The sequence below is a fragment of the Oryza sativa genome, chromosome 12 (genome assembly GCF_034140825.1).
Source record: "Oryza sativa Japonica Group chromosome 12, ASM3414082v1".
NCBI lineage: Eukaryota > Viridiplantae > Streptophyta > Magnoliopsida > Poales > Poaceae > Oryza > Oryza sativa.
Window position 1 is genome coordinate 23,022,562 of NC_089046.1, and position 27,962 is coordinate 23,050,523.

The 27,962-nt window shown below is 40.6% G+C and overlaps 1 protein-coding gene across 1 annotated transcript; it reads right to left on the minus strand.

Moving 5' to 3' along the window:
• Positions 1–14,889: 14,889 nt before the first annotated feature.
• LOC136354602 (uncharacterized) lies at positions 14,890–18,187 on the minus strand. Its single transcript, XM_066306103.1, has 3 exons — positions 17,737–18,187; positions 15,839–16,792; positions 14,890–15,308 (listed from the first exon to the last, which is right to left on the minus strand). The coding sequence occupies exons 1-3, from the start codon at positions 18,185–18,187 to the stop codon at positions 14,890–14,892; spliced, it is 1,824 nt and encodes a 607-aa protein (XP_066162200.1).
• Positions 18,188–27,962: the final 9,775 nt, after the last annotated feature.

The window sequence follows — 27,962 nt, forward strand, 5'->3', positions numbered from 1 at the left end:
AGTTCAGGACAAAGCAAGCTAGATCTACGTTATAATAAATCCTACTCCATTGTCCCAAAATAAATCAAAATTTGCACATAAATCTGGACATAGGGTATATCTAAATTAAAGTACAAAAGTTGATTTATTTTAAAACGGAGGGAGTAGAAAATAAATTAAAACTAATGGATCTTATATTGTTGCCTACTCTGCGGAGGCTCATGCACAAACGCGTGTGCCCCGTGCACGCACGAACACCTTCCCACAAAAGCCACTGGTGTATGGTTAGGGTTTGGTGTGGGGTTGAGGAGAAGGGTGTGTGCTGAGGAGGGGGAAGCGATAGGGTTCCCCATCTTTACAGGGATGGCTAGGGAGACAGTGGACTAGTACTGAGCAACAGATCGACCTGCAGTTGCCGCCGGAGTAACAACATCGACAACGGGCGGCGGTCGGTGTTGGTGATGGAGGCAAAGCGGAAATGAGGTAGGGGGCAAGGGAGAAGAGGGAGGGAGAGAGCTGAAGCTGGTGAGTTCCCGTTCTATTCCCTTATTGTTTCCTCACAATTCCAGTGGAGTGATGTTTCCTCCCAATATAGCTAAAGCCAAAGAGCCCACAAGAGTCATGGTTGATTGACCTTAATACCTGATCCGCCATGCAATCGCCCCACCGACTCGACCATCTTTGACGGAGCAAGACCGACGGTGAATTTCGTCATAGTCCCTAGTGGCTTCTCTCTCCTCACACCAAGCTTTGAGCATGCCATATTTGTCTACATGTAAGTTTAAAATGCACCCACCTACTGCTAAGGCAGAGGGATCTTGAGGCTTAACGACCATTGCTGAAATGTGTTATGCAAGCCTAGCCACCTGAACCTCCGTGGTCTGGAGCTGACATTCTTCACTCTGCAGTTGTGTAGCATGTGTGCTACTCTTGGCTACCCTCATGAGATGGCCTACCACGGTAGGTAGCTGCCTCCTACTGATGGTGACGACGACTCTCCCATGCTACTTGGGAGTCCACTGCAGTGATTCTCACCAAATCTTTTGCCAAGACTTCGATGACCGTCACCGTAGGAGGACACATCTTGTCGGTGGCCTACCAGAATGTTGCTCTTGTAGCCATCGACATGCTTCACCAGCACTACCTGGACGAGCTGTAGCACTCACAGTTCCTCTGTCACCATCATCGTGTTGGATCAAGGGACTACACCAACTTCAGGAGCGCTGACAGGGAGGACGAAACCACCATCATACATCTGGCGCGTACGATGAAGGTGTATGACTCGGCCTGCATCAACTTCCACCAGTTTGTGCGCAGCAGTCTTGTGGAGAACAACATGAAGATTTTGGAGCTAAAGTGGGAGAACTTGTAGCTCAAGAAGGAGTTAGATGCCATGGAGGAGCTAGAGCGCTAGCTCAAGATTTTCCAGGGTTGATTTGTTGCACCAAGCCACACCACGTCGGCCATAGCCCGAAGATCATTGCCCGCAAGAGTATCTCCAGACCTGAGCTCAACCTTTATTCCCTTGCTTTGTCTTGCTTCTTGGAGCCACATCACGCATAGCCGGAGTCCTTCGTTCCCTGTGAGGATGGCACCGCTTACCTACTATCGCATAGCTATTAGTCGTGTGTTTTTCTTTGTTTATCTTCTTGCAAAATCGTGCTTGTGGGAATAGTTTATACCGGTCTGTTGTGGTATGACTATATCACTCGTTTGAGTCTTGTTCTCTTTTTGTGCTTAAGAACTTGAATCTTTAATACCAACACCATTACAATAAGAACTTTAAATAATTTGAGTTAGATGATGGAACTTAGTGTTGATCTCTTTTCTTCTATTTTGTATACCGTAGGATGCTTCGGATGGTCAACACCAGGAGGAGTGCAAGTACAAATGACAACAACCAACTAGTATGCACCAACCAGGGCACCATGCCACCCCCACTGCCACTGCCACCGCCACCGCCACTGCCTCCCTCTTCTCACAATGACAACCCCATCCTCATCCGAATCCTCGGGCAGAAAGCAAACATGATTGTAGCTTCTCTCTACCACATACATAACCCACCCCAGTATGCTGCACCACCTCCACCTCCACCGCTACCCCCCACCATCCCAGTCCAAGCTCATAGAATTCCTTAGCATCTGCCTGCCCACTTTGCCTAGCACCACCTACCAAACAGATGTGTTGGATTGGTTGCATGCGGTCAACCAGAAGTTGGAGACTTTCCATTGCTATGATGAAGAGAAGGACCTACATCATAATGGTTAGTGGTATCATTTCCTAGCCACCTAGCCTGCCGGAAAACCTATCACCTTGGGCCATTTTGCTCGGCATTACGAAAGAATCCATGTGCCTACAGGAGTTATGGCTTTGAAGAAGTGGGAGTTCGCAAGCGCTTCGCCTTAGAGTGTTCCAAGGGTATGGAATCAAATGGAACGTGTGTGTATAATCTAAAAAAGATGATTCAACCAAGAACAACAACTAATGGAAAGCTTCAGATAGAGAGGATTCCTATGGATTAATTATCTTAATTTAAGTTAACGTAAAACTCTATCAATTGCTTCGAGCATCGGCTTAACCTTGGTCTACCAAGGAGACTCTAGCCTACTGCTCTATGATCTACCCGAACGTGGAGGATTACAAAGGACGGACACACTGTCACCACCTGCCGCCTACCTCTACAACCCATGGAGCACACAAAAAACAAAGGTAACCTCTAGGCTAGACGCAACGCCTATGCTATTGATTACTATGCTAAGGTACTCTACGCTTATAGAGGATTAAGGTACTCCAAACTTATAGATGATTAAGTTACTCTACCTAAGTAAAACAATGAACCCACAATGATGAGAATATATCTTACATAAATAAGAAAAGTAAATACCAAAGGAAATCACGAATACTTACCTATATAAAAGAAACATCCATCAAGGTGCAAGATAGGAGAGAGTGCTGGCATCTCCAGTACTCCTACGGGACTCCCATGAAGAGAATGCCAACATCTCCAACACTCCTCCGGAACCTCCCGGGAGAGAACTCAGACATACTATGGTTTGGCTGATCCTCCTTTGCCTCCTTTCTTCCTCCCCTTTGTCTAGGATGATGTTCCTTGGGCCCTGGTGTGGATACAAAGTGGTTGGCCCATTTTGAGGTGATTTGGTCAGCTTGTGGACCCTTCAATCCGTGTACTCGTGTCTGATCCGTTGGAGGTGCTTTCCTTTGCTTGGCGAGTGCATTTTCATCCATAATTACCTGCATGCAAATATTCTCCAACGCTTGTGGAAATGATTAGTAACAAACCGTACCACCAAGATTAATGTTTTATTTCAATTGGTCTCAATCCAGTGTTCAAACGCGGTTTACTTTCTGAAGTCTCATCAACACCATTGATTACGGTGGTGATTTCTGCACCCATTCCCCTTCACCAAACCCTTTTTATGGGAGGCCACATTTTTCTCATTCTCTATCTTTTTTGTTCTTCGACAAAGCTTCTCGTCCTCTCTCCCGTGCCCACACCATCACCGCCAAGCCTCGACGCTAGCCGGGAACTCCTCTTGCCTCTATAACCACCATTATCTTCGCCACATCGTCCTGCGCCTTGTCCATGCCTCGTCGAGCCCGGAGCCCACAGAAACTCCGCCACCCCATCCACCTCAAGACCTCCATTGCCAAGTCTTCACCGGTCATCGTCCTTCGTCGCCTCCTCTTCACCAATTCACCATGGTGAGCCACGGGGCCTCGTCGCCTTCTTTCACCATCGCGCCGTTGTTTCCTTGCCATGGTTGTCGCATTCAGGCACGTCATGTGGGGCCCACACGTGGACACCCATGGGGGTTCACGAGTGGGGCCAGCACCTTTAACTCGGTCGCCATTTTGGTGCACCCAATTCACCATGGTCTATCAGGCTGACACGTGGACCCCACCGTTGGTGCACTTGGTTCATGCCATCTCCCTCGCATTGGTCCAATAAGCATGTTTTTCTTTGTAAAATTAAATCAAGAATTCACAAGTATTCACCTAAACACACATATAAACTTCAAATGGTCATATCTTGACCATTCAAACTCGGAAGCAACACAATCATGTCTCTAGTTTTTCCTTATGATGTCAATAACCTATTTATGTGCTTTGTTCTTCCTGTTTATGTGGACTTTCGTAGAGTAAAGCCTTTTGCCTTTGTATATGTCGTGTATACACTGTAACTTTGGAGAAACCGCTCTTCTTGGAGGTTGAGGCTAAAATTTTGGAAAGCGAGAAAGGCAAGTCACATCATCCCTTGAGCATATTGTTCAACCAATGTTTCTAGAATAGTGATGCTTAAATTATTGCATTACTTTTTATATATTCTTGCATATTAACTGTTTTACTTAGCCATGCCTACTATTCCTTATTGTAGCCTTATTACTTGTCATTGTTATATTATCACTTTGACAACCCTAGGTAAATAAAACCCCACTAATGAGTACTCTATAGGTTGGTACTCACTGGTATTCATTAGGTATAGGTATATTCTTAGCCCCGCTAATAGAAACTCGCTGATGTTTGACAAGTATAAACTCTGGAAGTTGGTTCGTACCACTCTTGGTAACTCTAGAATTGTTGGCAGTAGTGCCTAGCGAGAACTCTAGAACATTTGGTAATTTTGGGAGCTGTTTCTGGCTAGGCTCGGGGTGCATGGTTTTGATAGTCTCACTTTGGCCAATGTAAGGACCGGTATTTGGGCTTCAGTTACAAAGCATTACCATACTTCCACATGTCTAGTCAATAAGGCTTAATCCGTAACTCATCATAGTATTAATCAGAAGGACATGGACAAAGCAAACAAACTCTGGCTTTGATGGATATATCTGTGGCAAATGATGGTTACTTTGGCGGTCTAGCCCGGATAGACACTAGGGGCGCAACTATAACCTACCTATCCTAGGTTACCGGCCGTAGGCGGGTGTTGTAACAATGCTTCTATTTAGGGTTAGGATGGGCAAAAGGATATGTTACATTTTCTATCCAAATACCATGGTGGTATGTGGCACGTGGTGACATGAGAGGATGGTTTGTCTTGTAGGCAAAGCTATGCACCTCTACCCAAAGTATAATCTATTCAAATAGCCGCACCCTCGGTTATGGGCAAGCTTAGCAATGTACCCAAGTTAAAATTTTCTCTTAAAATTTAGATAATCTGGTTAATGAACTAACATTTGGAATTGGTTGGCATGGTATGGCTTACTACGATTAGGAGTCTAGTCTAGGGCTGCCAGATCAATCTGATATGTTTCTGGCCTAGTTTAACCTAGGTTCGCGTGGATCGTGACCTTGATTAAAAATCCTGAGAATAGATATAGGATCATGCTTTATAAACTATTTTGCTCTAGTAAAATGATTTGAAATGTTGTTTACTACAAAATTAACTCTATATTGAATCCATTGTACTTCCTGGCACTATTCATGCATTTGTCGGCGCTGCTTGTTGTGCATGATGGTTGTACTTAGTATTACTCCATTTTCCCCCGCTCAGATTAAGATTTCCTTGGAGATGAAGGCTTCAATGTATAGCTCGTGCCTGCCCTCAAGCATCGGTGATCTTTGCCCTAGTCCGAGTTATTTGGTTGTTTTGATGTTTGGCCTTTAGTCACCCACGTAATAAATACTCTATTTACGCTCCTATGTACTATGTTAATTATCAACTTTGTTATGTTTACCTTGTCTCCTGGGATGAGGATTAATGCACGAACCAATGAAAAACCTGTTGGGTTATTTTCGGTTGTCAGAATAAGTATGTTAATCATGCTGTATTTATTTATGTATACATATGTTGTATGGATGTGATAGCGAGGTCATGTTATGTAATCTTCTAAACACTACTCCTAATATACTATGTAGGCTTAGGAGTACTCTTTTAACCCCTCTTCCTAACTTTTGCTCACTTGTTTTACGCGTGCATGCTTCCCGAACATTACACGATGCATTTTTGGAAACAAAATCATATAGGAAAGTTGCTTTAAAAATCATATTAATCAATTTTTCGAGTTTAATTGAGCTAATATTTTTTTAATCATGCATTAATCCATTGTTTCGTTTTGCATGTGCAGAGCCAAAGTTTGGAACCTGTCTAACAGAACGCGGCCTTAGATGATGATTTAAAGGAGAAAAGAGAAGAGAAGAGAGATGATAAGTCATCCCTTATATATGCAAGGAGCAACATCGACATAAACATCCAGAAGTGATAGAGAAAGAGAGGAGTTTATTGGTGGTAAGTGCATTGGAGCTAGTGTACTAGAGGCAATATACATGTGTATGATAGTGTAAAAAAAATATGAGTAGATAATGTGGATAAAATTAGAGGTGACAATTATCTCAAATAAGATTGGGAAGATAAGTAAAACGTTATTAGCCATTAGCGTATGGTTAATCGAGTATCAATTTTTTTCAAGCTTTAAAATGAATTAGTATATTTTTTAAGAAACTTTTCTATATAATTTTTTTTAAAACCGCACCATTTATCAGTTTATGAAGCCGTGAAAAACAAGATAATTTTCAAACCGTCGTTCTTCAAACGAACGTACCCTAAAGGTCTAATCAGGCGATTAGAATGGTTTTCGTAAGAGAAAACTGAGATTCAAATCCGCAGGATTTTTTTAAAAAAAAACAGTATATTTATGTATGATCAGAACGAGGTTAGATCCAGGTAGACAAGTAGTATATATAAACTAGCAAGTACGATCCAGGTTTTTCTTAGGTTGCGCATAGTTGACGACCCAATATATTAATTTTGTTTTCCCAACATGGAGTGAGCTTTCCTATCACTTTTAATATTTTATTTCTAAACTAGATAAGATCAATCATTTTTTTTTACTTAATAGATAAGACCAATCATTAGTTCATACCGAAGTAAACGTAACCCAACTGATTAGGATTTTTGTGTTAGAGAAGGGAGCTTTATTCTGGTTAGCAACCCTTCAATCCAGTCATATTTAGTTCCGGTTGATATAAACAAGACTACAGATGTATACTAGCATAGTTCATGACCTAATATCGTAATTTAGAGTTTAGGGTTTAGGGTTAATACTATATCGCGTCGTATACTACGTTTGCTTAACGGAGAGGGAGTACTAACACAGTCCCTCTGTCAGGGGTGGCGCACCAGGTGGTTGGCGGAACGAGTCCATCCACAGCCACCGGCACCCCGTGAGCTTAAGCCATAAGGTCAGACGTGCCGCTGCAGAAACGGGTGACCACGCGGGAGCGTTGATGGCAACGCGCGGCCAGAGTGGTTGGGGCTAGCTACGTACGCGTCCAGCATTTCTCCTCTCTTCTCCTTTCTCTCTTCCTTAATTCCTTCCTTGCCTCGCTCTCTCTCTTAACGGCTAAGCTTCTTCTACATCTCTCTTCTCCGTGTGTCTCTGTACCCAAAGAGAATCTCATATAGCCAAGTGTTCATTAAATATCAGGCATTATGTAAACCGTAAATAAGTATGATTTATACATAAGAAAATAGAACAAGCGAACCTGCTAAAAGATACGACTAGGGAGTAAAATCCAACCTATAGGTCTCACTTTCTTTGATAGTCATTCGTACCTACACATTCACCGGGGCAGTAAGAACCACAGGAATCCCAGACATGCTGGTAAGGAAGTCGATTTAGTTCTGCCCCCAGCATTAAACTGTAATCGGCCTAACACCGGAAATACTCGCACAACAGATATTGTATACAGAAGAGGGAAAAAAACTTTTAGACAAATATTCAGCTCTCCTCAAGGGAAAAGAAAAGCAATTGTGAACCGTATCTATTGTTAATAGTACTATAATATTTACGTCTTTCCTTACTTACTTAGATATCACATTATTTATATTATATTTTACACGTCGTGTGATACTGAGACGATCGTGTAACTAATAATATGATTTTCTCATACAAAGCCTATACAACCAAATTACATACGTTCAGACTTAGAAGGGAATCACGAGTCTTTGACGTGAAGAAACACCGAAATAGTAAATTTTAAAAGAAAACAAAATGTTTGTTTGATGTTCACCTATATCTGGTAATATAATTTCCACGCCTTGATAGTTATGGTCACGACCTTCCTCCTTCATATCCACGCAAGTTTAGCAACGTGATCAATGCGAGAATACGAAGAAATTACGGTACAAAACGGGTGACGATCTCTCTGTAGACCGACCAGTCTGGAGGAAAAATGTTCATGCAACAAACGTCTTAAACAGGGAAAATGAAGGAGGAAGGTCGTGACCATAACTATCAAGGCGTGGAAATTATATTACCAGATATAGGTGAACATCAAACAATAGTAGATAAATTATTAAAAAAGAGGATAATAAAGAGGATAATAAATTATTTAAAAGATAATAAATTATTACCATAACAATAGTCCATAATATAAGGGATTACCACTCGTCTTATTAAAAAAATTCATTAGATGATAAACTAAGTCATAAATAAAATAAATAATAATTTCAATTTTTTTTAATAAGACGAATGATCAAACTCCGTATTCTCGCGTTGATCACGTTGCTAAACTTGCGTGGATATGAAGGAGGAAGGTCGTGACCATAACTATCAAGGCGTGGAAATTATATTACCAGATATAGGTGAACATCAAACAACCAAATATAGGGCCTGTTCACTTTGATGTCATTATATATGTTGCTAGACGAGTTCGCAACATACAGCAACATACGGCAACCACTCCTCTGATTTGCTGGAGCGGAGAACTCGGCGGAGGAGGTGGGATCGGAGAAGGCGGAGATGACAAGGGCGGCGGCGACAACTCTTGATGCCGCATAGCAATCGAAAGGTGAGGGCATACTACACGCCTAGCGGCCTAGTGAGCCGAGCCCGATGTTTCATGAAAAGGAAGTATACTTGGACTCCCTCAACTATCGTCTGAGTATGATTCATATCCTCCAACTATAAAACCGGGCATATGGACTCCTCCAACTATCAAAACCGGTATAAACTATATTCCTCGTGGGCATATGGGCTTCCCAATATCTCTCTATCGCGGATCCCACCGAAACCCCATCGCGGCCCCCTCTCCCAACCTCCATCCGAATTTTCCTTTCTCGTGCCAGCCAGGTAATACCACCACACGATGCACCACCCCTGCGTCATGCTCGCGCGCGGGGTGGAAGAAAACCACGCGGAGTATATATGTGGGACTGTGTTAGTACTCCCTCTCCGTTAAGTAAACGTAGTATATGACGCGATATAGTATTAAGTAGACGACCATAAACCCTAAATTACGATATTGGGTCATAAACTATGCTAGTATGCATCTTTAGTCTTGTTTATATCAACCGGGACTAAATATGACTGGATTGAAGGGTTGCTAACCAGAATAAAGCTCCATTCTCTAACACAAAAATCCTAACCAGTTGGGTTGCTCCTTTCTCTCTAACCACGTCGGCAGCGGAAAAAGGCTGGAAAGCCGGAAAAAGCCGTTGAACGTCAAAGGAGACGACCGTTAAGCCCGGTCGCCCGCGGTGCGTTAACGTGGCATACCGAATTTCTAGTACCACTTGCGTGCTAGTAGTAGTAACTAACGTGGACGTGGTATTACCGAATTTCGCCATGACCTTGGGGTGAGTACCTGACAGTTGGACTCGTGACTCGTCTGCGCGGAGAAGCATCTGCCTGCTCTGAGGTCCAGATCCGGCAAAATTCGGATGATTTTGAATTCTAGAATTTGATTCTAGATTAATCTAGGGCTTTTTTTTGGGGGGTCACTTTCGTTATCCAGCTTTATTTTTATGGTTGCTAAGATGATAGACAAAAGGCCTATCTAAAATTGCTCTAGCAAATATTAAAATTAGGAAATACCGGAAAATTTACTGACACCTAAAATAAGTAATATGTACCATAATCATCCAGAAATCAAAGATGATTCCTTAATCAAAACTACACTATTAACGAACGAGTCGAGCCGCCGAAACCAACACCGGATGAGCCATCATATGCACCGGACCCCAACGATACGAGATGCGTAGGCGCAGTCAAAGTTGGACCGAGTTACGTACGCTAGCAGTAGCCAGGATATGATTGTTTCAGGGAATCAGGGATACACCGTTCAAAGGGACCAAAACACACACACACAAACACAACACCGCTCCTCTGAGTTCTATCCTGCCCCATTGAGCTGTGTGTCCATGGCTCTCATTGGAACTTTCAGCTAGCAATAAATTTACACAACAAGAAATGGAAAGGCCCCCCCTCCTCCCCAATGAGAAGCAACGAGAGGACTGTCGTCTTAGTTTTGGTTGGAGGCTGGCACAACTCTCACACACTTAAGGAATAGTGTAGTTTTGATTAAGGAATCATCTTTGATTAATGGATGATTATGGTACATATTACTTATTTTAGGTGTCATTAAGTTTTCCAGTATTTCCTAATTTTAATATTTGTTAGAGCAATTTTAGATAGGCCTTTTGTCTATCATCTTAGCAACCATGTAACAAAAGTGACCCCCAAAAAAAAAGCCCTAGATTAATCTAGAATCAAATTCTAGAATACAAAATCATCCAAAGCTGTGGGAAAGCTCCGAACCGTCCTTCCCATGTAAACTAGATAAGATCAATCACTAGTTCGTAGCGAAGTAAGCGTAATCCAACTGGCTAGGTTTCTTGTGGTGGAACCAGTGCAGCTAGGGAAGGGAGCTTTACTCCTGGTTGGCAACCCTCCAATCCGAGCATCTTTAGTCCCGGTTGAAATAAACGGGACTAAAGATGCATACCAGCATAGTTCACGACCCAATATCGTAGTTTTGTTTTCCCAAGATGGAGTGAGCTTTCCTAGGTTTTCCACTTTAATATTTTATTTCTAAACTAGATAAGATCAATCATTAGCTCTAGAGAAGTAAGCGTAACACAACTGGTTAGGTTTCTTGTGGTGAAACCAACACAGCTAGGGAAGGGAGCTTTACTCCTAGTTGGCAACCCTTCAATTCGGGCATCTTTAGTCCCAGTTGAAATAATCGAGACAAAAGATGCATACCAGGTCAAAAAAATGGTTGGCATTCCTTCAATCCAGGCATCTTTAGTTTTGGTTAAAATAAATGGGACTAAAGATACATACCAAGTCAACCCATCAATTCGGGCATCTTTAGTCCCGGTTGAAATAAACGGGACAAAAGATGCATACCAAGTCAAAAAATGGTTAGCAACCCTTCAATCTGGGCATCTTTAGTCCCAGTTAAAATAAGCAGGACAAAAGATGCATACCATGTCAACCCTTCAATTCGGGCATCTTTAGTCCTAATTGAAATAAACGGGACAAAAGATACATACCAAGTCAAAAAATTGTTGGCATCTTTAGTCATGGTTGAAATAAACAGGACTAAAGATGCATACCAAGTCAAAAAAATAAGCGGGATGTGAGATTCGAACTCAAGTTCTCTCAACCCAACCCTCGCGCGTATTGTTATCTCTCCTACTACACACATTTAACTTGATAGAGATGTTTTCTTTTTAAACTAACCCTGAAGGTATTTTTAGTCTGGGTTGGTAACACCAACCGGTATAGTTATTAAGACCGGACCGATGATCGAACCATCAAGGCACTTGGGTCACTGGTATATTAGTCGGACCGGTCAAACCGCTGATTTAAAAAGGTTCAAATAGGTGTGTGTTATAATTATTTCACAACACATCAAAAAGCCTGGTGGTTGTTGAGACTCTCCGACGTGACGCCCATACTCTGCACCTTCTGCACCTCCACGCGACGCCGTTCCAGCGGTCGAACCAGCCCTGGTTTTGTCAGGTTCTACAGTAAACCGCCCGGTTCAACCTGTTTCTCACCGGTTTGATTGCGCACCAATCTTTTAGCTGGACTGGACCGGCCGGCGCCTTGGTTCTGATTTTTCCCTGTCGGACCGGCGGTCCGGTTCGGTTCTAATAACTATGCCAACCGAGACTAAAAATATCAACTGGAACTAAAGATCGTTGGTAACATCAACTGGAACTAAAGATTGTTGGGGGCCTAACACAGCTTAACAGCTAATGAACCATGGCTAAAAATGATCTTTAGTCCCGATTAGTGTTACCAACCGGGACTAAAGATCATAAAGTGTCGTTAGGCTTTTGAACCGGGGTTAAATATATTATTTAGTCCCGGATCCTATTCGAACCGGGACAAATATGATTTTTGTCATCCGAGCAAATATCAGTTCTCCTGTAGTGCAGCCCACCTGGTTTCAAATCATAGATTTAACATATGGGTGCTCGTATTTTTGACTAATTATTCTTTCAGTGGTAGATAACGTACCCGTCGACAATGAGACACGCGTGCTGACTTCATTAATCTCAAGATATACCGGCCTAGTCTTTTAAAGGTATACACAAGGGTAGGGTGTGCGTGTATGCTTTCTTAGAGGTGAATGTAAATGTGTTTATATTGTGTTTTAAAAATAGAAACATTAGTTTGTTTGAGCACTCCAAATACTCTATAATGGATATCTGCGTTTTTATCGTGTTTTAAGAAAAGAAAATCATTAGTTCGAAAGAGCACTCCGAATGCTCTGATAGAATCCATCTATAAGTTGAAAAATCTGCTTGGCGCGCATGCACCAATGCACCATATACGTTGCCTTACTACGCGAGGCACCATGAGCCGCCCGAATAGGGGCGGCAACAGCGCAGGATGGGGCCGGGTTGCGTCGGAATGCCCCCGCCCCCGCCCCCGCCCCTATGCGGCTCTCCCCAGCCCCAGTCCTGCAAAGAAATTCGGGTGAAAAACATCACTCGTCCCCATCCCCACGAGGGACCCGGTGGGTGACCGGGGCGCCACATCACCCGGATAGAGCTAATCTTTATCTATTATAAAAGTTTAAGATGTTTTTGCCTAAATTTTGGTACGTCATCCGTGTTTGAAACGGTTTTAGTTTTATGTTTTGATTTTAATCTATATGTCTACTACAAGAAATTCTTTTTAAAAAACAAAGAAAAAGAAGTCCGACTAAAAAAAGGTAAATAAAGAAAGAAAAAAAGTCCGACTTAACGAGTGATTAAAAAAAAAGTTCCGTCGTCACTTAACGAGCGATTAAAAAAAAAAGCTTCCGTCGTCGTCAGTAAAAAAAAGAAAAGAAAGATCTCTTGTCCGACTATGTAGAAAAAGGGAAAAAAATCTCCCAGTAAAAAAAAAGTCCGTTTGGTTTTTTTGGCACCGATATTTTTTTTCCTTTTTTCTTTGCACGCAAAAGAGTTTTTTATGCGCACACGCTAAAGCTTTTGGTTTTTTCCCTTTTTTAATCCGATCTATTCACCGCGCGTCTCTCGGGTGCTTTTAGTTTTTTCGTCAATGTTTTTTGTCACCTGTTTTTTTCTCCCATATGCTTTCTGTTTTTCTCATCCGGTTTTATAATCCCATCTGTTCACCGCACGCCTCCCGAGGTGACCCCTAGCGCCGCGCCGCTGCCATACCGATTTGTGTATTTTCTCCTCCAATTTGATTGCAAAAATGGATTCCCCACTCCTCTTATCATTTTCTCTATGATTTTCCCTTCGATTTGGCTTTAATTGCTAGTTTTAATCTCTGATCTACAGTTGCCGATGATGACGGCGATCTTCCTCAGTCATTTTTATCCCGAGTTTTATGCTCTGATTTTGGGGAAAACGAAAAGAGTAGATCGAGTGGATTAAAAACCCTCGACCAATTTTGGTTTACCAAGAAAGATTCGGCCGGATTTGATGGGGAGATTTGCTCTAGCAAACGTATGGGCACGGGATTATCTTCGGGAGGTTGAAGATGTAGTCATATTCAGGAAGTTGAAGATGGTAGGGTCGAAGAGAAGCAGACCAAATGGAGGGAGGTAGCGGACTAGCCTAAGGCTGAAAAGGAAGGAAGGCTTTCAGTCAAAAACCAAGAAAATATTTTCATTAACTTTTTTTAATTATAATCTATAGCGATTCCAATATTAAGATTTTTATTAACTTTTTCAATTATAGTGTATATTGATCCCAATATTTTAATTTATTACTTAGCTCTTAATATATTACTGAAAAATGTTTACCCGTTGCAACGCACGGGCATCTTTTCTAGTACTCTATAAAATTATTGCAATACACTGAATAATAGTACGATAAAATTTCAATAGCCCCCGTGGTGTGGGTTGGTTGAAGGAAGGAAAAGGATTACGGTTAAGGGGAACTAGGTTTTTAAGCTTTTATATGTCAATTTTAAATGGGCTTGTTGGGTCTATATTATTAAAATGGGCTAATTTTATAGAAGTAACTCACATCCGGGGCCCCTCTGGATCACCCGCGAATTAATTCTGATCCCTGTCCCCGTCCCCGCTCACCCACGTGTAAGAATTCTCCCCCGCTCCCACCCCCGAAGGGGCGGGTCCCTGCCGGGTCCCTGGCCCCAACGGGAAAATTGCACCCCTACGCCCGATCTTAGCGTGTGCTTTCCAAATGTGCTTGTTCTGTTGTTACTTTTCCAATTAGTAATTGTGACACGCTGACAACAGTATTCCACCAATATTGCTAGTAGTATCGGTCCATTTTTCTTCGTGTATATAAAATCTAAATCAAGAGCGCTCTCGGTTTAGTGTTAAGGAGCGACACTCCCGTGGGTGAGAGAAGGTTCAGTAGCTAGTTTGCTAGTAGTACACCTGCGTGAGAGAAGGTCTAGCTGTCACTGGTGCACACAGTGTATGTCTTTTTCTTTTCTTCTTATAGAATTTTTTTTTAGGGAACAGGAGAACTTTATTAAAGCAAACTAAGTCTGGTTACAATCATCCGCTATAAAAACAGAATAACACTCAGGGGCGTGTTCCCGCCACACAACAGTTTGATTTGTTCTCCTTGCATACTGCGCCAGCCCATGCGCAGCTTTGTTTGCCTCTCTTCTAGCCACCTGAAGGCGATACTCAGGGATTAGGGATAACGCCGCCCGGGCTTCACGAATCACCTGCCAAAGGGGGGATCGATCTGTCATCTCCAGTATTCACCATGGCCCGACCAATGTTAGCACAGTCCGTTTCGAGAATCATTGGCATTTTCACCCATTCCACCAAGAGTCGAATACCATCTCTGCAGGACACAGCTTGATCAGCTTCCTCCGCCGAACCGCAATTCTTGATTGTGCGCCATGACGACAGCAGCACTTCTCCCATATGGTTCCGGATAATGATACCAGCACCCGCCTTCCCCGTTGCAGCGACATAGGCACCATCTACATTCACCTTCGCCCATCCAATAGGAGGCGCCTTCCACTTGATATTCACACGGACTGGGGCTTCCTCTTCCTTTAATTTCGACTGCAGACTGACTGGCACGGAGCTTTTCCTTTGATGTCTACAGTTGTTCCGTGTTTGATCTGGAACAGAGTGTCCCAGAAGTTTTGCAAAAAAATCACTGAGGCTCGGACCGAGGCTTTGCCTGAGCCAAACAAACTATCATTACGGAGGAACCAAGAGCGCCACAGAACAAGCACAAATTGCGCCCTCTCCTCAGTCCCCAGCTTTTCAAGGATTAGCAATAACCAATCTGGCCCATAATTGGTTAATTCTTCATCAGCTGGTAATCTCCAGTACTCCCTCATTTCCTTCCGTAACGCCTTAGCTCTGGTGCAAGAAATTACTGCATGGAAACCGTCCTCCTCCTCTCCACCACAGGTTCTGCAAGTACTGTCACTTACTAACTTCCTCGATTTGCGATTTCTCTGAGTTGCAAGGCAATCTCGAGCAAGGCGCCAAGCGAAGATCTTAACTTTCGGGGGGGCTTGTAAATTCCAAATATTCCGCCAAATCCTTCGTTCACCACTGGGCGATGAGCTTGAAGATCCTGCTGTAGAGCTAGCTTGGCAGGACAATGCGATTCTATAAGCACTCCGAACGGAGTACACACCAGTCCGCTCATAGTGCCACGCTGGGAAATCCTCCACCGGGAACTGCATGATTTTTATTTTCAGAATATCTTCAGCATCATGCGGATAACAAACATGCCTGATCAGTTCTTCATCCCAGCATTTTTCTCGTGGTACCATCAGCTGAGATACCCACCGGAGGCGGCATCTACTCCTTCCCATAGGTTTGAAAGCTGATTCCTTTGGGATCCACTGATCCCTCCAGATATTAACCTTGGAGCCATCACCAATTCGCCAGACTAAACCCTTCTTAAGGAGATGTAACCCGTGCTCGATACCCTTCCATGACGGGGAAGAATCCACAGGGAAAACTGCATCTATTAGTTCACTGTTTGGGTAGTACTTAGCCTTCAGGATTCTTGCACACAAACTCTCCAGATACTGGATCAGCCTCCAGGCCTGCCTTCCCAGCAATGCTTGATTAAACAGCCGGAGATCTCTGAAGCCCAAACCACCCAGTCCCTTAGGAAGGACCAAGTTTTCCCAAGCAATCCAGTGAACTTTCCTTTTGTTCTCGTCATCCCCCCACCAAAAATCTCTGATCATTTTGGTGTAGACATCGCAGGTAGAAGCCGGTAACTTAAACACGCCCATCATATAGGTGGGAATCGCCTGCGCCACTGATTTAATCAGCACTTCTTTCGCCCCAGAAGACATGAATTTTTCAGACCACGAATTCATCCGTTTTGCCAGCCGTTCACTGATGGATTTAAATCTGTCAGCACTCATTCTTCCTTCCGGAGTCGGCAAACCCAGATACTTGGCTTCAAAAGTCGAGGTTTGAATCTGCAGGATAGCCTTTATCTCGTCTAGAGTATCATCTGGACAGTGGGCACTCGATAAGAGAGAGCATTTGGCTGGGCTCAATAGTTGTCCCGTGTAGTCCTGGTATTTCTTCAAAGCCTGATGCACTATCACAGCCTGTTCAGGGCATGCTGGAAAGAACAACAAGCTGTCATCCGCAGATAAAAGGTGTGACACTCCCGGAGCCCGGCGACAGATCCAGGGCCGGCTCTACATTTTTTAGAGCCCTAGGCCAACTCCATGATATGGGCCCTTAGGCATACGCTCTCTCTATATATACACATATGCACTTTGGATTTTTAAAGTATACTTTTAAAGCATTCATCCGCTAATTAATCATGCTGAAAATAAATATTGATAATATCCTCTATATATGTTGCTAAAAATAAAAAAAGAGCAGTAAAATGGAATTACTATGGTTACCTTGAATTCTTGACTAAGGATCAAGCTCCAGGGACTTCATTAATAATACTTGACAAAAGAAAAGATGACAGACATCCATTTGCATCTCATAAAAAAAATACTCGTTTGGGCATTTCTCGATACAAAATCATTAATATGGTATCGATATCAATATTGTCCAAGACATTCTTCTCAATGCATGCACATAGCCAAGCCATTTAATCTTTCTTGTAACATTGCAAACCTAAACGTAACGTACAGAGGAAACTGATCTTTAGTATTTACTAATGACTAATTAGTTACTTCAGTAGTTTAATTCAATGGACAATATGGTTGCAGCACAGCAGTACGATAGTACATGTAAATTGAAACCTGCAGACACTCTAGAAGTTGAGGCAGATATTCACGTTGTGTCGGCCGGTGTCGATGGCGAACAGACAAAGTTGTGAAGGGCTGAATGCTGCAGGGATCGCCGGCAGCCCGGCATGCGGCGGACTTGCGGAGGCGCCGTGGAGGGCACTGGAGGTGGATTGGCGGAGACTGCCACTGATAGAGGAGAGGAGACGAGAAGACAAAAGTTTGGAACTCGGACGGTCGCGTATAAGCGGCGCTTATGCGGGCAACGATTCGATCAAAAACTTGTATACGTGCATATGGTATACCTAATACATACCAAGGTTTGGGCCCCTACTTTTCCTGGACCCTAGGCCATCGCACTTCTTGCCGTAGCCCAGAGCCGGCCCTGGACAGATCTTCAGTTCCCCGAGACGATTGTTCTCAACCTCGTGGTTCAGGATGCAGGACAAACCTTTCGCAACAAACAGAAAGAGGTAGGGAGAAAGCGGATCTCCCTGTGGCAAGCCACGGGAAGGCGAGAAGGGTTCCAGCAGCGTTCCATTAAAGTAGACAGAATACTGGACAGTAGTGACGCAGATCATCACCCAATGCACCCATTGCTCACAGAAACCTATCTTGATAAGAGCTTTTTCCAAAAATTCCCAGTCACCACGGTCATATGCTTTACTGAGGTCCAATTTATATGCACAAAACTGTTTTCTGGCACTTGTCATTTTTTGAATCGCATGAATACCTTCAAAAGCAATCAAAGCATTATCAGTGATCATTCTCTATGGGATGAATGCACTTTGAGTTGGTGAAATGATGTCCTTTAGGATCGGTCGAAATCTGTTCACTAGGCATTTTGAGACCACTTTATAGATTACATTGTAGAGACTAATGGGTCGAAAGTCCTTGAGCTGTTCTGGTTGATTAAGTTTAGGAATCAGAATTTTTTTTTTGCTGTTCTTCTTATAGAATTTTCTCTTAAAATATTTGTCCGGTCTACAATCTGATTACACCATTGTGTTCGTTACAATTAAATCTTTATGACAAGATCTTACATGATTATATTATAATGAAAAAATATTTATGTTGTAAATTATTTTTATTATATATGTAAGTTACTTTTACATATATATATAAATTACTTTTAGATTTGATTAAATTACTTTTTAGATATTCAATGAACAATTTACTTTATAGGTTAGTTCTATAATATGTTGATTAAATTTATGGATTTACTTTTGACGTTGTGACAAGTTACTTTTTTAAAAGTTACTTCTGCAATATATGTAAATTACTTTTAGCCTTTATTGAATTTACTTTTATATGTCTAAAAAGTAATTTAATAAAATCTAGAAGTAATTTAGATATATTAAAAATGTAATTTGCATTTTTCATAAAAAAATATAATCATTTGAGATCTTATTATAAAAATTTATTTTTTGCAAACACAACGGTGTAATCAGATCGTAGATCGGATAAGTTATTTAAGAGAAAATTCTATAAGAAAAAAAGGCATGAACTGTTTGGGTGTACTAAAAGCAACAAGCGAAGTCGCTAGTTAAGGCAATCTAGCTTACATCTCGTCGTAGTCACGTCCATAAGATAAACAATTTATATCTTTTTGAGCAAGTTATATAAGTCCATTCAAGTACCTGAGCAAATTGTGAGCACCTGCTGTGTTTTCTTTGTTTTAAAGTATCTGAGTAAATTGTTCAGTACTTTTTCTGTCCCAAAATAACTCTTGAATATCTAGAAGGGATTACATCCCCATCTAAGTTGGGTGTTTTTTTTTGGATTGAGGGAGTAGTACCCTTAGATAAGTTACGTTCATTCAACTATCTCAGCAAGTTGCATATCAGAAGTAATAGTAATAAAGCAGACAGTAGTGGTATGATATATATTTTGTCATGGCAAGCATACGTTGGAAAAAATTGAAATGGCATTATCGCTCTCTAACAGAGTTGGCCAATAACCAAATGACTGAACAAAAAACTACTGCACTTTATAAAATTATGGATTATATATTGAGAAGCAAGCCTGACTGTTCTACTTAGGTCACTGGAAAAAGCTTAATTAGAAAAAACTTCCTTCCTGAATCGGGAGATAATCTAGCATGATAGTGTCATTGTTGCATCCTACGATAAATAACTATATAAATTTTGTAGTGTCTTTAGCATATAAATTTTGTAGTGTCTTTAGCAAGGACGACTTTTACCAAATGGCACAGTTTTGGTATCTTACACTTTCTCCGTTTCGTAATGTAAGACTTTTTAACATTGTCCATATTTATATAAATGTGAATAAATCTAGACATATAACATCTATATGAATGTGAACAATGCTAAAAAGTATTACATCATAAAACAGAGGAAGTAGCAAATTTTACACTATATATTAAATAACACTCTCTCCATCTCAAAACATATCAGTCAATTACTTGATGGAAAATCATTTAGTACAACAAAATTTCCATATTATGATATTTTAAAATAGAGAAAGGGGAACTCTTCTAGAATGTTCTACTACACCTATAAAAGAAAGCTAGCTAGATCATCTGAAAGTGTTGCTATCTCGTACAACAAAAAAGAAAAAGAAAGCTAGCTATAGCTAGCTAGCTAGTAGATCTCACATTTCTCAAGGTGCGCTCACGTGTATACTCATATGTTGCTCAAGTAGCTAGTTTGTTAATGAGTGCCGAGAATCACGTGTAAGTAATTAAGCTATAAATGTATAAACATACATTGTAACTTAATACTACTAAGTAAATTATCCGTGCTTTACGATAGAAAAAGACAAATCACACTAGTACAGATCCTTCTATCTGTGACGGCCACTAGCATGTCTGGAAATAGTCGTCACAAGGAAGTCATCTCAATCGGGCCGGAAAAGTGCCCGATTGAGATATGGTCGCACAGTCATATTATATGGACTAAAACTTAACCCCGTCACGGATGACACCTATCAGTGACGGGACGTAATTTAGACCCGATTGAGATAACATTCCATATCTCAAATGGGCATGAAGTTGGGGCCCGTCACAAATGACCATCATCTGTGACGGGCACCAACTTTATACCCGATTGAGATAACATTCCATATCTCAAACGGGCCTTAAGTTGGGGCCCATCACAGATGACCATCATCTGTGACGTGCACCAACTTGAGGCCCGTCACAGATGACTCATCATTTAGTATTTGAAAATGTTGTTTGAAGTTGTCATATTTTCAAATTCAAATTTAAACGGTTCAAAAAATGTTATATAGAAAAATGACCAAAATAAAAGTTATAGATCTTGATGAGTTATACAACTTTGTTATTGATGACTTTTTCAATTGAAGTTGTTCACTAACAAAAAAATTCTATTTGAATTTCTCAAACTTTGAATTTCAAATTTCAAATTGTTTAAATAGAGTCAGATGGAGAAATAACCAAAATAAAAATTTTGCACCTCGATGAGCTCTACAACTTTGGTTTTGGTGACTTTTCCATTTGAAATCATTTATTAACTCTAATTTTTGTTCGAAGTTGTCAAATTTTGAAAATTCAAAATTTGAATAGTTCAAATGAACTTATTTATACAAAGGACCGATACAATAGTTGTAGATCTCGATGAGTTATACAATTTTGTTGTTTATGATTTTTGATGATTGTGTATGTGAATGAATGTATATGAATGGGGGGATGTTGGGGTGTGACATCCTGGTCTAGGGCTTAATAGGATTAATAGAATACTCGTACCAACAAGTTACAACTACTCTTCTGGAAGCTGATCTTCAAAGAACTTTGATGTTAAGCGTGCTTAGCCTGGAGCAATTTTGATGTTAAGCGTGCATACGAGTAAGGACAAAAAAAAGACTGGCCTGAGAGAGACGGGGACGGCATGGCATGGCTAGCAAAGGCCTGAGGCTAGCAAAAAATAAATTTTTTTTTGGGATTATACTCATCTGTGACGGGCATTAACTTAGACCCGATTGAGATGACTCATCTGTGATGGGCGGGCTATAGTTAATGCCCGTCACAGATAAGGGTCATCTGTGATGGGCTATAGTTTAGGCCCGATTGAGATAGGTTTTTTTGGATTATACTCATCTGTGACGGGCATTAACTTAGGCCTGATTGAGATGACTCATCTGTGACGGGCATTAACTTAGGCCCGATTGAGATGACTCATCTGTGACGGGCTATAGTTAATGCCCGTCACAGATAAGGGTCATCTGTGACGGGCTATAGTTTAGGCCCGATTGAGATAGGTCATCCGTGACGGGCTATAGTTTGACTGGTCGTCTGGGTCAAAGCTATTGGTGACGGGCTTTAATTAGGGCCCAATTGAGATAGGTTCATCCGTGATGGCCGTTTGCCCGATTGAGATAACTTTTCACATCAGTGACTTCTAGCCTGTGACGGACGCCGTGCCCGATTGAAATGGGGGTTGCCGCCCGATTGAGATGATGGTATCCGTTCTAGTGTCATGAAAACTCTACTAAACTACAAACATAACGGGAAAGGAAGAGACCGAATGTTATATATATAATATATATAGTAGCTAGGAGAGGAGGGGTCCTACATAAATAGTTGAAAACTACTAGCTCCATCAAGTTTTGGAGTTGGACACGGATATTAAGAAAATGAGTAAAACTAAATGTGTAAAGGTTGTGATTGGTTGAGAAGAAAAGTAGGTGAAAAATTAAGAGGTAAAAGGTGTGATTGATTGAGAAGATAATAAGTTGTTATATTTTGAGACCGAGGAAGCATATATACTACTGGAGATGGGAAGGCTCCCATGTGTTCAAAACCCACGGGAACAGGCCAAAAACACACGGTAACGTTGTTATCGAGTTCTAGCTCACGGTAACGCTCACACGGCGGCTTCATCGGTTTACCATGTGGACTTCCCGTGAGTTCGCACGAAAAACGCACGGGATGGTTGAAAATTTTACCGAGTGTACTCAAAACTCGGGACTCACAGTAACACTCACGATGTAACGACGGTCCCAACGGAACGGCGGGTTACCGTGCACCGGGGTCACACTGTAACAGTTTGTTTGTTACCGTGCGTCCACAGTATCACTCGGTAAGTTTTTTAGTGCTATCGTGAGTTAAGCAATATCGAGCACTCGGTAAGCTTTTTAGTGTTACCGTGAGTTCAGCACCATCGGGCACTCGATAAGCTTTTTAGCGTTACCGTGTGCAGTATGCTATTGACGCACGGGAAGTCATACTCAGTACTCATTTTTTTATTTATGTTTCTATTTCTATATTTGCATGCCAATATAGATCACCTGCAAATAGTCACACAGAAGACTGCAATGCATCCCAATCATTTGCAATTCATCATGACACATTCCATCACAATACAATTCACTGCATTGCATCCCAATCATTTGAGATTCATCATGACAAATTTCCATCACAATGCATTTCACCAAGCATAGAAGAGATGCCACATCCCAGACATAGGCATATATTTTGGTAAAAATTGGTTGTAATGAATTAGCATACAAGCTGATCCTGGTCCATGTCACTTAAAGCAAATACTCAAATCTTTGAGACAATAGCTAGCACCGGATTATTTAGTTCATTGGTCCTAGAGCATGTAGTTGAAACTTGAGAATACACCTGCAATTGTGAGAAACTTATAAGAAATTACTTTTTCTTGCAAGGACTGTTGGAATAGGAACCATATGAAAATGGTGCTATGGGTGCTGCTGTATGCTTGTGCATTTCTCATATTATGGATTTTTCACTGATCTGCACCAACCTCATGTTTGATGCTTTACAAAGAAATATTGACATTTAATTTGACGCAAAAGAATAATATGAGCTAGTATCAAATTATCCTCCATAATTCGGACCCATGTACTGTTACAAGCTAATTAAACCAAAACAAAGAAGACCAAATGGTCAGTTCTATAAGCTGAAAAACGGATTTGCTTGGAATAAAAACATGAGAAAATATGTATCCACCTAGCAAACCTACACACTTGGCATTATGCAGAGTAGCAGAACTATCATATAAGTAATGAAATGAAACATGCATTACTATATATCTTGTGATTTGTCAATATGGTTAAGAACAATCAATAATGTAACTTGAGCAGTTTTTCAGTTGATAAAATGTATGCATCTGCTGATGTACAGCACCAACCACCATCCATGAATTGATCTTAAAACTGATGAGATGAAAGTAGATACCTTTTTCTGATCAGCCCTAATGCTGCTACTTATATTGCTTCATAACCTGTAGGAATTAGCCCCACATTAGTAAGAACATGCAAGGAGACTGATCAATACATTGTAATCATTTGAGAAATGATTAAGTAGGGAAGGTTTGAATGAAAAACAGATCATGTCCGTGTAGAAGAAACTAAAGTGTAAGAAAAGGCAAATACATTAAGCAAAGCATACTTAGCAAGTCAGCAAAGAAGTGGTCCTCGTCGTTGTCATCTTCATCGATTCTATTAAAGCAGGGGGGAAATCAATAGAATAAGACATCAAATGAGTCATCTTCATCAGTTGTAGAATAAAATGAACATGTAAAAAAGCAAAAATATTACTTAGTAATATTCATCAATGATGGGGCCCTCCTCCTCATCTTCATCAGAGTCAGAACTATCAGATTCATCTTGTTGTAGCACATTGGATCCATTTAGAAGCTGCAAGTCCTTGTCATTGACAATGCCTTCGGCATCTCTACTGGTGGCTTCAGAAACATTATGGAGTCCTTCCATAAGATCAACTACAAAAGTGCCTTGGAGACCATCTTCTTGGAAATAATGGACAGTATCATTGTTGGGAAGAAAGTCATAGTCCTTATCCACAGGTGCTGCTATTTTTCCAGTTGGCTGAACCTTGTAAACTACCCACCAATCAATCAGGGCTGGTACAGATTTGCATGGGTATGGTATGTAATAAACTTGTGTGGCTTGATGAGCTACAGCAAATGGCTCATACACTGCAAGTGTTGATGAATGGGCAACTTCCACTAAACCATACTATGGGGTGTACCTTGTTTGGGCAGGGTCAAACCAATGGCAGTTGAAAAGCACAAGAGTGAGTTCACTATCACCATGAAAACTAAGTTCAATTATTTCTTTGATGTAGCCATAATAATCAGTGATATCACTATTTTCTCCTTGTCCTATTGTCACCAAGCCACTATTTATAGTGGTTGCATTTGGCCTCTCCTTCTCATATTTATCTGTACGGAATCGATAGCCATTCACATCATAAATACTATATGTCTTCACTCTAGTATGGCATCCTTTAGCTACTTGCTTCAGATCATCATTAATGTTCATGTCTATAAGACTCTACAAGTGAAGAAGTGAAATAATTTTGATGAATTATAGTTATTAACAGGTGCAGAAATTAGGTGTTCAAGTTGAATATTGAAATTGAGAAATTACTTGTTGGTAGAACCAGGTTACGAAATTAGGACGACCATTCCTAGCACCATTCCGTAGGAGGTTCTCCTTTTGCTGTCTTGTTGGCTTGCCTCGTCTACTCCACTCCTCATGTAAGAATTTTCTGTAAACACAGAACTCATGAATGTCAAGAAAGGATAAATTATTTCATGCTATGAACTGGATGTAACCCAAATAAAGTGCTTACCCAATGTAGTCATCCACTTCAGGCAGATTTGTGAGGACGTACAACATGGCAGCCTCCCACTCCACTTCAGTTAAGTGTCTAGTGACTCCTCGGCTAATAGAATCACCCTTAATAGAGAAGAGGCTAAGTGAGCATTCTCTCGACTCAACAATAACATTGTACCGAGCGACTGGATTGTGAACTGTGTACACTTGATCAGCAAAGTATATGGTTGTGAAGTTTGAGATTTCATCTAGTATATATGCTTCTGCTATAGATGCTTCAACACGAGCTCGGTTTTTTTACTTTGCTCTTAAGATCCTTTTGATCTCTTTCACCTGGATACATCCATCGGTACTGTACTGGCCCTCCCATCCTTGCTTCGTATGGTAGGTGAAGAATTAGATGCTGCATTGGATTAAAAAATCCTGGTGGAAAAATCATTTCTAACTTACAAAGCAAAACAGGCACTTGAAGTTCCATGCTTTCAAGATCAATTGGATCTACCTCTTTTGCACACAATTTACGATAAAAGAAGCTCAACTCTGCTATCACTTCCCACAAATAAGGTTGAAAGTAGCCACGGAACATGACTGGTAAAAGGCATTCCATCATTATGTGGTAGTCATGGCTTTTTGACCCATTGATTCGCATCTTTTTGAAGTTCACTCCTCTCCTTAGGTTTGATCCATACCCATCAGGGAATTTGAGTGTTTGAAACCATTCTAATATTTCCTTCTTTTGAGTCAGATCTGATCGATCGAGGTCCCTGTCAAGTGTCAAAAGCTTTCATCGCCCAGCAAGGAAAATGCTCACTCTGCTCAGGATGTGATTATTTTCAGCTTTAAATCTACTCTCATATATAATTATAATTAAGAATATAATGATATCATATTAAAATAACATTATAATGTACATATATAGTTAAATTTGTAACCAGTGTGCTTAGATATATGGTGCCCTAATCAATAAAGTACTCTATTCCCGCAAAAAAAAAGATATTTTGCTAGTTATATATAACGTATATGTAAACGTAAAATTTCCGTATAATTTTGATTATTCTGACGAATTCAGTTTTCCACCACTATAGAAATCCAAGCCAACTGCATAGTCATGATCGGAACAAGGGTTTCAAACACTACCCATTGATGATTTTCAGTAATTGGTCATTACTACCCATTGTAATATTCGGTATGACCGTCGGTTTGACCATAGATCTCCTTAATTCATATGAGTAAAACAGTCTACTCCATCTTCCATATTATAAATCATTTTGCGTTTATTGTAAGTCAATCATCTTCAATGTCTGAAATCGTGTAAAGATATATAGCAATATCTTTAAAACTAATTTATTACCGATGTTGCTACATTACTTTTATTAACTTAATCAAAGTAAAGAAGTTCAATTAAGACAAATCCAAAATAACCTGTAATGTAAATGGAGGGAGTAGCTGCTAAGTGATCAAGGCCCTATTTAGATCCCACCCCAAAACTTTTCACCATGTCACATCGAATGTTTGGATACATGCATGATGTATTAAATATAGATAAAAAAATAACTAATTATACAGATTACGTGTAAATTGCGAGACGAATTTTTTAAGCCTAATTAGTCCATGGTTTGATAATATGGTTACACAGTAAACATTTGCTAATGATAGATTAATTAGTCTTAATAAATTTATCTCACAGTGTACAGGCATAATCTTTAATTTATTTTGTTATTAGTCTACGTTTAATATTTTAAATGTGTGCTGGCATATCCGATGTGACACGCCAAAACTTTTCACTCTTAGATCTAAACACCCCCTAAACTGGCATAACCAAGGGCGAGGTCTTGAATATTGGGCAATTTGTTATTTCAGTATGACTAGCAATAATCGCGTGCTATGCTGCGCGTGCATAAGAGACTCCACCTATATTTGATAGCCGCTAATATTTTTTGGCCACACATATCTATAATCACACATAATTTGGTATTGAGCAAACCAGAATTTGTCCAAATTGTAAAGACATAGTACGCTAAAAGATCAAGTTAATGTACAATAAGGCCTTGTAATAATTAGAAAACATCAATTAGCTGGATCTCTATACTTGCATATAACTCCACATATTGCACTTAATGGGCACATCAACAGCAAACCATCTATGAGACGAACTTTTTATACATGCAGATCTCCACATGTATGGAATGTGATGGCACGTTAACGCTAGTTCTCTAAAAACCTGGTAAAACCATCTATATTTTCAGTCCTTAGTTTGATCTGGAACCTTTACTCTCCATTATTTGTGGTACTTTTGGGGTACCTAATCATCAACAAAGAAAGATCTTAGTCCAAGATCGCAAGGAAACTAAACGAAATAAATCCATTGGTATCATCTATACGAAGAAAGGGAACCAATAAGTAAAATCAGATGTAGCAGAAGTGCATAATGTAACCAATATAAAGCAGAAAAAGAACATTTATGGGTCCTCAGACAACTTTGATGACTATAATAGCTGAGAAAAGTATGCACTTGACTAATCAGTAATTATTGAAACATGTGACTCTACCCCTTGATGTCAGTCTCCAGAGAGGTTAATTACTAATTGAAAGCGATAAACTATATCCAAATTCCCAAAAATCTTGGTAAACAGGAATTAGAGACCATGCCAGATGACAATTTTAGCCATGTATCCATGTATGTATGCCACTCATAAGACATAGATGAGAAAAGCATGACCATCTTCACTACAACATATTCAAATCATGTCTTGAGAAAATTAAAATAAACCAAGACAGTGAGTAAATGTCGATGACCAATAGTGTATTAACTTCATCTTGTTACATGTTTTATGATTTAACTTAGAACCCACCACATTATCTCAACAACGAAAATAAGTCAATCAATATACTCCGTGCTCATGCTTTTTAACCTTTCCTAAGCGGCATGAAACTTCGATGATAAGTTTAGAACTAATG